A 13,204-nucleotide genomic window follows, 5' to 3' on the forward strand; every position below is an offset into this window, starting at 1 on the left:
ACACAGCCAGCATATGAAAGAAGCTGCATAAGTAGGGGAAGAGACATTTACATCAGTGAATCGCCCTAAATAGCATCAGCAAGTAAAGCTTGAGAACATTCTTGTCAACAGTCTGGAAAAGTTACAATAAAAGAGAGACAATCATTATTTGCTTTTCCCTTTAACTTGACTGCATAGGAGATAATAATTCCAGTAAAGAAAACAGATTCAGTACCTTCAAATAGGCAACTGCGATTTCAAATCACTGAAAGGGGACAATATCAATAGATGTATATTGACTATACTAAAGATATTTTCTAACGTGTTTATGAGGTGTGAAATACTTCTATGTAATTAAGCTCACATCTTCTCTTTGATTTTCAAAGAGCAAATACAGAAACAACGATTATTTTTGTATCAGTTGAATCTCTTACATGAGGTAAAGGGTAGGTTTATTCGTTTACTATCAGAGCCTGCTTGTAACCAAGATAGAAGTAAAGTCTGACCAAAATGGGGAAAACATTTAGTTAATTAAATTAATTATTGTCCCTGCTTATGGTTGCAGTACAATAACTGGAAGGAGCTTTCATCAAAGAGCAGTAAAAATTATCATTTTCACCGTTTTTACTGTTTAGTTTCATAGAGCTTTTACAGTAACAATAGGCACTGAAAATCAGTCATTTTCTTTGCAGAACAGTAGAGGTTATGTATAAATAACATTCACTGTATCAAGACTGGTGACCATAATGAAAAAGTACAGCTTATACTAGTTGAAAATGTCCCCTCACTCCCCCCAAAATAGCTGTATAACCAAAAAGGCAAATAAAGGAAGAGCCTCAATAAAATAAATTACTGTCAGGGAGTAATTTCTAATTTAAATACTCATTAACAGTTAGGCACTTTTGAAAGTTGTCCTATAGTCCTGCTAACAGGGTAATCTGTCTTGCTTGCATGGAAATAACAAAGTAAATATTTAAAAGTAACAGGGGCAAAGTCACTTACCTGCTTAACTTGCATAAACAATTCTCTCCATCTTCCATTCAGCAACAGAAGCTGCTGTTTAAGATCTCTGGAAATGGTCTCATCACATGTTTCAATCAGAAAATTACCAGCATCATTCATGGCTGTGTGCTGTTGGATCCAATGAGGTAAGTGTCTGAAGAAATCCTGAAGAAGAAAATAAAAACACAGCTCCAAAACCTTTTCAATTAGTCTTTATCTTAATCACAAAACTAAAATTTAATCACCTGCTCATGACTTGATAAAAAATTCGTTGCACAATTATCCTCTGAAGCTCCTCACATCGAATATGCTATAATAGAATTTTAATGTCTGTGAATACAACCTGTGGAATAAAAAATTACTGCCAGTTTACTTACAGCTCATTTTACTCCAGTGAGTGGCTTCAGTTAAACTAATGAAACTCCTCCATAAGAGAAAGTTCCATAACTGAAAATGCTGTTAGGGCTCATCTATTTTCTGTCTTATCCTTAAACAGTATGGGCTGATAGTAACCCGGGCCATATACAGACTGTGGAGAGGTCCTTTCCCTGCTGTGAATCACATGCAGCTTTCCAGGGTCTGGCATCCCAGAAGACCTGTGAAGACTGATTCTTTATCACTGCTTCCCTCCTATCTCAGCGCAGGTGAGCGCAGAGGGGAAAGAGATGGTCGTCAGTGATTTTGTCCCCCTCACTGAGACGGCCTGATAGACTGCATGCATCTTGTAGGCAGGTACACTCAGATAAATTTGTAGAAAAGAAAAAGAGCGCCCCTTTTCCCCTCTTTTTCTCTCTTCCAGCCAATGGGCAATTGTTCCTAAGGCAGGTATCCCTGGGCTTCATGACTCCAGCTATACCAGTAAACGAAACAGGACTCAATCACTGTCCCATGACTGTCCACACCTTCTCTGACATGGCTTTGGCTTGTCCCTGCTACCCTTCTCCCAAACAATGCACTATTCAATGAATGGCACAGTCTGTTCCGAACAGACTGGATCACGAGAGCACCTTCTTTCAGGGGAGAACGAATAATCAGAAGGATTCAAGCTGATGCTACCTGATGCTCAGGATTTAGGAAGGGGATCCATTTTGTTTATGACTATCTATCTACCCTATAATTCCAAAACTATTCACCTTCCAGTGACAGCCCCATACAATCCTTTCTCAATGGTACATGTGAAAAATTCCTATCCAACCATACTGTGAGTCATCCCAAGTTTCAGAGCTACAGTTCTGAAACTGTATTTGTCAGAACTCATGCACGTGCAAAAAAAGTTCAGATGCAACTGTAAAGAAAAAGTCTAATGGTTATATACTGGTCAAATGTTTTCAAGAGAGGATTGAACAACACACATTGTGTTCAGTTCCTAACGCTGAGATCAGTAGTGTTCAGGTGTTCTGTACTGCGGTATCATGGATAAATTTAATCACCTCAGTAAATTGCATCTGCAGTTTGAATCTTTTTTCACTTGCAGTGGAGCAAACCCCTTGCTTTGTGCAAAGGCTAAACTTTCTGAGCACATCCAAAAGAAATTAAGTCTACTGAATCTGACACTGGTCAGCTTTCCAATGGTCAGGCTCACTAGAGGTCAAGAAGAAAAAAGCACATGGAGTAAACTATTCACATCCTTGTTTCCACACACTTATTCCCACAAACCATTACCTTCCGCAGACCCTGCTGGGGAGTCTCTCCATTTCAGAAGCCAACCTAAGCATGTGTTAAATTTAAACAAGTTTGGAAGGTACTGGGAAGCACACCTCATTCTCAATTAAAACAATGCAGCTCTTTTTAAGGAAGTCACCACAAGAGATCTAGAAGCTCTCTAAAACCTTTTGGATACAGCTGTGTGAGAAGTGTGGGAGGGTGCAGTTAGAATGAAATTAATATGGAAAGTGCTTAAGAGGTAATGGAAGTAAACAAAGAAGCTGTAGAAGGAACAGTTTGAAAAATCCAAGCACATACTAGTATTTTTTTTTTTACAAGATCTTCACTGCTACAGGTTCACAGTAAGGCTTCTGAAAACAGTAGCCAACAAGAAAGCCAACAGGCCACTTTCTTTTCCAAAATGAGCAGTGGTACGTGCTGGTCTGGAAATGATACAGAGATAATGGAAAGAAGAAGAAAGCATGACAGCATGATGAAGGGCTACTATGGTCTTGGCCTAGGATAGAATATAGTGGCTTTAAGTAATACAGGTAAGGTTTGCAAATGAGCAACTCTGTATCATATTACTGGTATCTTTATGGGTTTACAGAAAAAATATTTTGAAATGCTTAAAAATGTTTTATGCCATATTCCAAACAACAGTTACCATTTTTCACCTGATATTCCAGATGTTTTTAGTTCATGGCTGTAAGACTATTAATTTTACAAACCACTATAAGAACTGATATTAGTTTTAATAATCAAATATTAAAACTTCTAAATCAGACCTATCCTTGGAACTACCTAAGTGAAAACATTGCTATGAAGTGCTAAATTCAAAATTAAAAGTGGAAGTAACTTTTAAAATATGTCTCAGTCTACAGGCAGATTATGCTACTACTCAGTAACCTTTAATAGGTTTGAGGCAATGTTATTTTTAAGAAGAAATTAGCATTTTGGGAAGAATAAAGCTTCACGTCTACGGTTTTCAACACGGTTTTTTGAAATTTTTGAAATTATTTATCAGAATGAAAAGAATTACTTGTTGGATTTATTTTAGAAATCAGAAGCAAGTATATACTCTATGGGTACGTTCAAATTTCTGCTTTGAAAATCTTTAAATATAAAGTTATACATCTGATTAGAAAAGTAAATGCTTTGATTTTATTCACATATATGGATTTAAGAATATTTAATTTTAATCACTGTCCAGTTACTTACATAAAACATAAACCAGTATCTAAGATCACCCTGATCAGTGGAAGACATCCTTCCAGCCCAGTAATAACTGTTTGAATCTATATTATGCCAGACTTGTTTTTTTCATGTTTATTTAAAAAGTGTATTCCATTATTTTACATCAGTTTAAACTAACAAACCTTAACAAGAACTATACTGTTCTTTCATGTAACATGAAATGCTCATTCCTGACCTGATGTCAGTTTGTCATAACCTACGAGAACCCTACTTTAGTGTTAAGAGCTATGTAGCTGCTACATTGGGATCAGGTGCAAATTCAGCACCTATTAAATGCAGGACTCTTCAACTCATTCCAGGTTATTCTTGAAGATTTACCCACTTAAATCTTAGTGCTTAAGTACTCTAACATTACAACAGAAAAAAAATACAGAAGAACTATCTTTGTAACTGCAGGTCCCCAAAATCAATTGTCTAAAAGATTTCTGAAATGCCAAGGAAATGGATTAGTTAACCACCCATCAAAAATAACAACACTATTAATGATACTGCTCTTTGAAGGTAATGAGTACAGAAATCTGTCATCTAGAAAAATCAGAAGTGTCATTATAGGTAGTCCACGATTACTCACTTTGGTGCTAAGAGCTGTATTTGCCTTTGAGTGAATCATGTAACATTCCTCTCTGTAACATTGCTCTCTGAGCAATACTGCAGCCCTCTATTCGTATCAAAGATGCCTCTAGCCATGGTACCACAGATGAGGCTTTCTCCATTGTGTATGTATGTATTTGCCTCTAGATGCTACACAAGTGAACACTGAAACTCGTATGATGAAGGAAGACAGGATGTCGAAGTCTGAGCAAAGGCTAAGCAAATGCAAAAAAGTATCAAATGTTTCACAATTTACAAAATAGCCAGATGCATATGCTACCAGTGCATACCTTTTTAGAATGTTCAGGCTGATTCAGCATTTTTTCAGCATCTTCAAGCCAAGCTTGTAGACCTGCCACAGTGCTGCTGTATCTGTCCCAATTAGCAATTACTTCTTCCAGCATGCTTCTTACACTTCTCACCTCTACTGAGAGGTTCCTCCACTGAGCTGTGGTATCACTCATGAATTTCATCACATTCTCAACTTCTTCCACTGAGATACAGGAAAAACACTGATTATTTTGTTTCATTACTATTTCTGTAAAGATTAACTTTATATCATGCTTATTCACTCTCATCAGAGAATTATATTTTACTGTAACTTCTATTTCAGTAGGCTTTTATATACGAATGTTCAGCTCACAGCCCAATTTTAGCACAAGATCATGACTGAGAAATTAAACGTGTGAATTAAAGACTTAGGAAAGTACATAAAAAATGTAATGCTAAATTAAAATGCATGCTAAATTAAAACAGTCACACTGCATATTGTGTGTGGTGTTCATTTCAAATCTGCAATAAAAGAAATCAAGAGACAGGCTTGCCTAAAAAAAAACCAAAAAATGAATTGTATAATATAAAGACACATAATACGTCTGCATTGAAAAGTATGAAATTAAATTCTGATCTTCCTGCCATTGACTTTGAAACCAAACTACTGCTAATTTTTGCCATTTAACTTTTAGTATTTTCCACATGGCAAGAAAGGAACAAATGTGTCCTCATTCCAGAAGTAAACAAACAGAGAAGAAAAAAGGCCAAGCAAATGCTGAGACTTCATAAAATATGCAGAATATAGTTAGCTAATTTGAACTGCTATTCCTGAATTTATATATGTTAGTATTTGTTCTTTAGAAAAGAATTTGTTATTGGACTTTATTAATAGCATTGAATAAATCTGTGACTTTTGTTCTTTGCAAGAATACCTTGCAAAAAATGTTTACTTTTGTAAAATTTGGATGTCACTGTCAATTTAAATTTAACAACAAACAAAGGTATCCATTTTCTCCCCCCTTTACCAGTAGCTGCAACAATCCTCCACAGACATTACTGTGTTACAGATTAAAGTGATCTCATGCCTGTAATTATCTAGGTCAAATATTGCCCTCAAATTCTCACTGAACTCAGCAGTACTCAAAAATGACAGGAGGCAGCTGTTGAATCAGGTACACATTTTTTCTCATGTACATCCATACTACAACTACCATTTGAGTTTCTCTTGCAGGTTTTCAAAGTTAATGAAGAACCTCCAATAAACCAAGGGATAATATTGCAATTAAGATACTTGGACCAACTCCCTATTTACCTTTTTCTTTTAAATTAAGCCAAGCCAAGGAGCATTTCCAGGCACTAGAACACCATTTTCCCTACTCCTAATTTGGTTTCTGTCACAATTTTTTATCCCAAATTAACAACACTGAAATAATCCAAGAGTTAGCATGGATGATGGGTTTTTCCGAGGAGGAAGTCTGAATACGACCACCCTCCTCTGGAGATTCAGAAGCAGCAGGAGGGCAGACTGCTCTGGACCAGGTGCCTACATGCCAGAGAATATGTGAAATTGCTACCAGAGGCTGTAGTCTCTGGTGAACTGCAGCTGCTGGTGAGGAACAGCTTTGCTGCATGGAAGAAACAAATATTAGGAGACCTTTTTAGAGGATACTTATGTCTAAAGACATTAAAATGCTGTTCCAGTGATTAAAGAAATATAGATATTTACCTGAGCCATTTGCTTTGGCATACATTTCAGCTGCTCGTTTCAAGATCTGGTAAGTAACTTCATACTGCTCAAAGAACTTACTATTTTCAATAACAGACTGAAAAGAAAAAAAATCATAATAGATAAAATAAAGATGGGTATTAGGAATAATTTCTATCAAATTACATCAGGATACTGATGACAACATTTAACTTCATTATTCCTCCATTCATCTTTTCATCATTATCTTTACAAATTAATGGTACAGCAGAGTATATCATTACAAAACCAAATTTATTGACTTTCCACATGGAAAGGTTATTTAATGTTTTCTTACTTGCTATCTTGCTGGAAATCAATAGCATATGATACTTAGAATGTGCAGAAACTGAGTAATTAATTTACAAGTTATTTAATGAAAACTATTTTACACTCAAATCTAAGTGGAATAATTTTAATAAAAGAGTAAATTTCCTTCATATACATCACCACAACAATCAAATCCAATTGTTCCTGTATTAAAAGCCTTTGCAGAAAAACAGGTTACACTTTAATAGATGAAAAACATTTGCTTTATTCTTCAATTTTTCTTTACCTCCTTTGCAACTGGCAAAAAGTAAGATCATGGAAACACTGCACAAAGAGATGCTGCTTTTCCAAAGTGTGACACAGTGCTGTTCCTTTGTGAGTGATGGTTTAACTCTGTGATGTGTTAGAGTGCGATTAATAAATTATCTGGAAATATTTTTGTACAAATGTTATGCCTCTTTATCCCCTCATGGCAACTGAAACTGACCTTTTTATACATGTCTTTCAGAAATGTTATTTCCTTTAAGAGCAATACATAATTATAGCTCTATGTTATGCAAGCATATTATATCTTGGCATTACCACTGTTAAAACAGGGAGAGAAAGGTAGAGTTTGAAATGGTTCTGTAATTTATGCTACATCTCATCCCTCCTCATCTACAAAATTACAAAATAAGGAATCCACACCCTGCATATGTTTATACAAGCTTTGGAACACCATAATAGAAAAAAATCATACAAGTGTGATTTTGATAAAACCAAGTTTCAAACGAAGTCAAAATTTAATGTATTTTGAACAGGAGAATCAGATCTTGTGTGTTCATCAACACATATTATATAACATAAAAAAAACCCTTTAAAAATTATTCTGCCAGCCATTATATATCAAAACCCCTTCTATTTTTAAACCTTTGACAGTTGCTATATCAAGTTACAACAGTTATCTAGTATGTAATTTAGAATCATGTTTATGACCAAGGAAACCAGAAGTCAAGAACAATCAGATTTTTTCTCTGTTCTCCTGGTAAAACAAAATCTGCCATGTATGAAGACCTACAGGCTTTATCATGAATGACGTGACAGACTGATGACTTTCAGTTTTGCCAAAGCCATACATACATTTTAACCTGAGCCACTTCATACGAAAGAGCAAAAAAGATTTACATAACACTGACCTAAAGAGCTATTTGAAATATTTTCAAAAAGCAAATAAAGATGTTTTACTAATTAATATTGTCTCCTATCTGACAAGACTCCTTGAAGAAAATAAGGAGCTTTCCCAAATCAGTATAGCACATGATGCTAAAAAAGTGCTAACACAGCAGTGCTAAAACACAGTTCCATGGGTTAAAATCCATGTACCTAGTATCTCCATTACAGTGGAGAATTTGGTACAGTATATTATTCAAGTTGATGGTGTACAGTCTGTGCTGAACTTTACTTCCAGTATATGACAGATGGGTGAAAAGATGATAAGGTTAAGTAAAAACCACCACTTTTATTTTTAAACTACAGTACATAAATATTTTCCAGGCATATGTTCTATCCAGATCCTAATTACGCATGTTCCTAGAATGCTGACATTCCCCAGTCTGTTTTGGCAGACAAACAGACTTACATTTTTATCTCCTACTAATATAGTCACTGACTATAAGGTACTGACTACAGCTTTCCTACGTAAGACTCCTAATACACTGGAAGAGTAACACTTGTCTCTCAGTCCTAGAAAACTGGTCCCAGGTAAGCCAAGCAAATATATTCTCTTTCCATCACACCTTGAAGGAGCCAGAAGTCACGGCCATCAATAATGAAAATGAGATCTATTTGTCTTCCTGTCCCAATTTCCTCATTTTGATGTTATGCAGTTTCAAAAATTACGCAAGGAAACGTTTTTCTTCCCTAAAGACCACCTCAGCATTAGTGGTCTAAATCACAATGATTGCAAATTAATACACAAATTAACAACTTGATGTTCACTTTAAAGGAAAAAATAAGAAAGTGACCAAAAAAACCCCCAAAATTCAAGCTATTCACTTTTTTATTATTTCCCTTTGTCACCTTTTAGTAGTTTTTTTGACAGTTTTAGAGGGTAAACAAATGGACTACAACTCCTAGTATTGCACCTCGCTCCAGCAAACTAAGTTAATTCAAGTAATTATCTGAATTTTGCAAAGCTTGTCTAAAAAAGGTTAACTAACTACTGAATTTTTGTGTCCCTAACTGCTGAAGTTTAAACACAGAAATTCCCACTTTGTAGATTGCGAATTTCACCCAAATTTCACAGTTTGAATTTTCTTTCCAAAGAAGTTGGAACATCAATAATTTCCTCTGCATATTGACCTGGCTCTGAATGGTTCTGTAACTGAGTAAGTTCTTTCCAGACTTAATTTTCCTGTGCAATTTTCTCCATATGGATTAGATAGAAGGGAAAAAATACTTAGACCAGCCGTGCTTTTGAATGAATCCTTCATGCTCTAATGTACAAGTGCAGCAGTAGTATCATTCTACCTACACTTGGCCCTGCACGTGTGAATTTAAGAAGATACAGCAGCATAACACTGAAAGAGAATTTATCAATGAACGCTTGTAAGCCAATAGTTTCTGTTTCTTAACGTGGTATATGGCTGATGCAGAGATAGAGCAAACTCCTTCCAGAACAGAAATTAAGCAATGGGTTTAATATAATAATGCTGAGTAGGAAAAGAAAAATCATTCTTTAAAAGAAGATAAGTACTCCCCTATAGGTATAGTCTATTGAACAAGTACACGGAGGTAGAATAACTTCCTTTTTTTAATTCTTTTGGAAGACTTTAAAAAAATACTGTGTGGGAATGCATGCCAAAAACCTCCTCTGTCTTTAACTCTTAAACTGTGTATAGTCACTATAAAGTGCATCTATGCCAGGGTAAAAGAAGATGAAATTAACTTCTTCGGAATAACTATACAAAGTAAGCAAAAATCTAGGATTTGGAACCTCCAGGTGTGCTTGCTAAGTTAATCACCGGACAGCAGTTGGAATGTTATTTCTATTTTCCAAGAAATGGTTCAAAGACAATAATTTTTACTTTTAGCCTTTTGACTAAAGTTCCTCCAAGGGGAAGACAGATTTACCTCTGAAGAGATATTCCATAATAATACAGTTATAAAGTTGATGACTGACAAATCTGCTGTCTGTTTCTGTTCTTTTATACAATTCTAGTAAACTTAAATATGAATATCTCAAAAATAATTATAAAAAGAAGACAACCCCAACTTACAATATAATTTTGAAGAAGCAGTTCCACAGACTCTCGCCTTCCGTATTTGATAATCCATGATTTTAACTTTGACTCTGCAAAGACTAAGAGTGACAGCAGACGATACTTCAGTTCCAGAAACTCCATCTTCAACAGATGGAGCTCAGATGAGGAGACAACAAAATTAAACCTATAAAATGAATCACAGAATAGTAAAATACAGCAATATGCATTTTTGCAGGAGAGACTGAAAGCTTTAGTTACAGTTCAGATATTTTTCTAATCTTTCACTTCAATCAGAGTCTACAAACATTTAATTATGTGTGATGATGTTCTGATGACTGCTCTTGAACAACAGATTGATTACATTTCTGTTTATTCACAGAAATAATCGGTTTACTTTTGTTACTAAGTTTTGCAAAGTCATTTTTCTTTTTTTTCACATGCATCCTGGCTGTTATATAACATTTCTTCCAGGGACAAGTAATAACAGGATCAATATAAAAAAAGTATTCCCATTCAAAATCTATAGCCTACTTTGATTCCTAACAATCTTAAAAGCATCAGGTTTTTCAGTATATTTTTATGTATATTCCAGGTTTTTCAATCTATCTGTTTGCCACTGAGAAATTTAAATAGACAGTGATTTCTCCATGAACAGATAAAAAATCAAACAGGCTCCCCTTCATGCACAGAAGCTTTTTAATTCACATTGAAAGCCTTACCTGTCTGCCATATCCTCTAACTGGTCATGTGGAACAGGCACGCCATTAACAGACCTGGTCCTGTGGATCTCATGGAATGCCTTTTTGTGACCATCTATGTTTTTCAGCAGATCCTGATTGGATTTTAAGAAAGAGAGAGATACTGAGAGAGTGGGGGGAGGGAGGGGAGGGAAAGAAAAGGCTCACAGTAGGCTATCTAACTAATAAGCACAATTTTAAGCCGGCTCTGATGACTCAGTGTAGTTAACTATTTGATCATGCTCTCATGTTTCCATGCAAGGTAATGCATACCATAAAAGAATTTACACCAACTTCAACATTTACACAGGGAACCCCCTTATGTGAAGCTCTGTTACAGCTATGTCGAACAATTATGGAAGATTTTATAACAGGATACACTGCAAAATGTTTAACAAAACAAGAACTCTTAACTGTATTAAATAATCTCTGAAATGCAGTCTCCCAATATGCTAACATCACAAAAGCATAATCTTCCTAAATTTACTCTTTAAATCTTCATAACCTTTGCTAAGCATAGACTGAAATTTTAAGCAACTAATCTACTCTACTATATATAGGCAGAAGATCTATAGCTCCTTCTCTAAGTACATATTCCATATTTAGTAAACTTTTCACTCTCTCACCATCGAAAGATTTCAGGATCGCTGTCTCAGTACTGCACGAACGACTGCGGAATGTGGTACCCGACCTGTATTCCTGCAATCTGAACTGTACCAGCGAAACCCTCACAGCAGAGCACACTTCAACTGTAACTAAGCAACACCGCTTCAAACGGCTTCCTGGAGATTACATATTAAAATGAATGACTGGCAGCAGTCTTTGAAGAGAGACTGCTAGCAGGAACATGTCAAGTCCCCAGAGAGCGGCTGAGAGGGCACAGAATGGTGGGGGTTTTTTTAATGCAGACAGACAGCTGCTAGCACAAAGGTGCTCAGAAGCCTGCTAGCAAAGAAGATTGTACAAAGGTTTCTCCCCTCTCACCTGAGGGAACAAAATGCAGGTTTCTGTACCGATGATAAATATGTACTTATTCCTACGTGCTAAGGAAGGGCTTATCCCCAGCCAACACCCAGTGTTTGCACAGGATGAACACGTGGTAATTCTCTGGCTCAGCTCACCAAATGGCCCCACTATCCCCGTCAACCCGCCTGGGTTTTCATTGTTTTCCACTTCAGCCAACACCTTGCTGTGAAGAGAAATGAACTAGGCTTTCTCAGATGCAGGTGATGTGCTGGTTTTACCATGGTGAAAGCTCCTGTGACTGACATAGTCTCACATAAAGGAAAGATTTGGAACAAATATCTCAGCTGCATTTGAGACCTTGCCATACAAAATGGGATGCCCCTAACAGGCACTGCTTAGTCAAAATAAAACCCAGTAGCTTTATCCAACATCAACAGGAAGCTCATGAAAACTTATACACAGCATTTTCAGAAAATAAAATTCTGCTCTGGGAAATGACCCTCAACAAGCATAGACATCGCTGTTAATTTCTGGATCTTGGTAGCAATATCAACTAAAATAAATATAAATGCTTTTCTGATTCCATGAGATTTGTCCAAATAAGCTTAGTACAAATAATTTTGCACTAAATACAAAATGGCCATAAGCTGTAAAGTTCACTAAAATAACCCATTGTCATATGAGACAAAGATAAAAAGAAAGCAATGATGTCATCTGAACAAATCCATAACAAACAAACAAACCAGAAGGAAAAAAGGAAACAAGGACAGAAAAAAAACACACTAATGCATTTCTGGTACTATCCAGTAGCACATTAGGATTCATCAATTCAAATCTGAGCAACAGAACAAACTCCAGAAGAGATATAATTATATATGCTTCTCTTGGAAGCTTTTTCCATCCCACTCCCATGGGAAAACTCCCCTGGCACAGATAAACCTAAATCAAAGTTTATTTGTTGGCAGAGAAATCCTTCACCACAGCATTTCTGATGCAGATAAAAAACAGTTTAGGGCACACTCTTTTGTACCTCTTATGAATGTATCAAAAGGAGGTCTACAGTGTTCACATTCTAAGAACAAAAGAGTGTTTGACTTGTTTGGTTTTTTTTAAACAAACGTCAAATCCTAGGATCCTGAAACATTTGACACTACTAAGAAAGTTAATGAAATTCAGCATTACAAGAGACAAGACTCTGAAAAAATCCGTATCTTCCTTACAGATTTTAACATTGTTTTTTTTAGATTTCATTAGTTACTACTGAAGTTAGAAGGGCTACAATTGTTCTAATAAAAAGTAATGAGATAACCATGAAACTTCCCAGCTTTTCATTATATAACATAATATATAATACTTTCTGATGAAAAAACCCTACCCATATCCTAAACAAAAAAAAAAAAAAAAAAATTATAAACAAGTTTTTAAATAGTAGTGATACAGGAGGAGAAAAAGCAATATAAAACAATACAGCCACAAGTACTGCCTTTCTCTACACCATC

The 13,204-nt window shown here is 35.7% G+C and overlaps 1 protein-coding gene across 18 annotated transcripts in view; it reads right to left on the minus strand.

Annotated features, from left to right (window-relative positions):
• Nucleotides 1-13,204, minus strand: part of SYNE1 (spectrin repeat containing nuclear envelope protein 1) — a 294,381-nt gene that overhangs the window by 198,971 nt on the left and 82,206 nt on the right. For 17 of the 18 annotated variants that reach the window (XM_042016475.1, XM_042016490.1, XM_042016480.1 and 14 more), the window contains 5 exons: nucleotides 10,722-10,834; nucleotides 10,018-10,186; nucleotides 6,473-6,569; nucleotides 4,764-4,966; nucleotides 982-1,146 (listed from right to left, as the gene is read on the minus strand). In XM_042016475.1, coding sequence (XP_041872409.1) covers nucleotides 982-1,146; nucleotides 4,764-4,966; nucleotides 6,473-6,569; nucleotides 10,018-10,186; nucleotides 10,722-10,834 — 747 coding nt within the window. Of the gene's footprint in view, nucleotides 1-981; nucleotides 1,147-4,763; nucleotides 4,967-6,472; nucleotides 6,570-10,017; nucleotides 10,187-10,721; nucleotides 10,835-11,365; nucleotides 11,472-13,204 lie in introns of those variants that run through there. The other variant, XM_042016489.1, reaches the window with a different exon arrangement.

The sequence above is a fragment of the Corvus kubaryi genome, unplaced genomic scaffold, assembly GCF_017639235.1.
Source record: "Corvus kubaryi isolate FWS band 111438036 unplaced genomic scaffold, C.kubaryi_AGA036_p1.0 split3-73, whole genome shotgun sequence".
NCBI classification, from domain to species: Eukaryota; Metazoa; Chordata; class Aves; order Passeriformes; family Corvidae; genus Corvus; species Corvus kubaryi.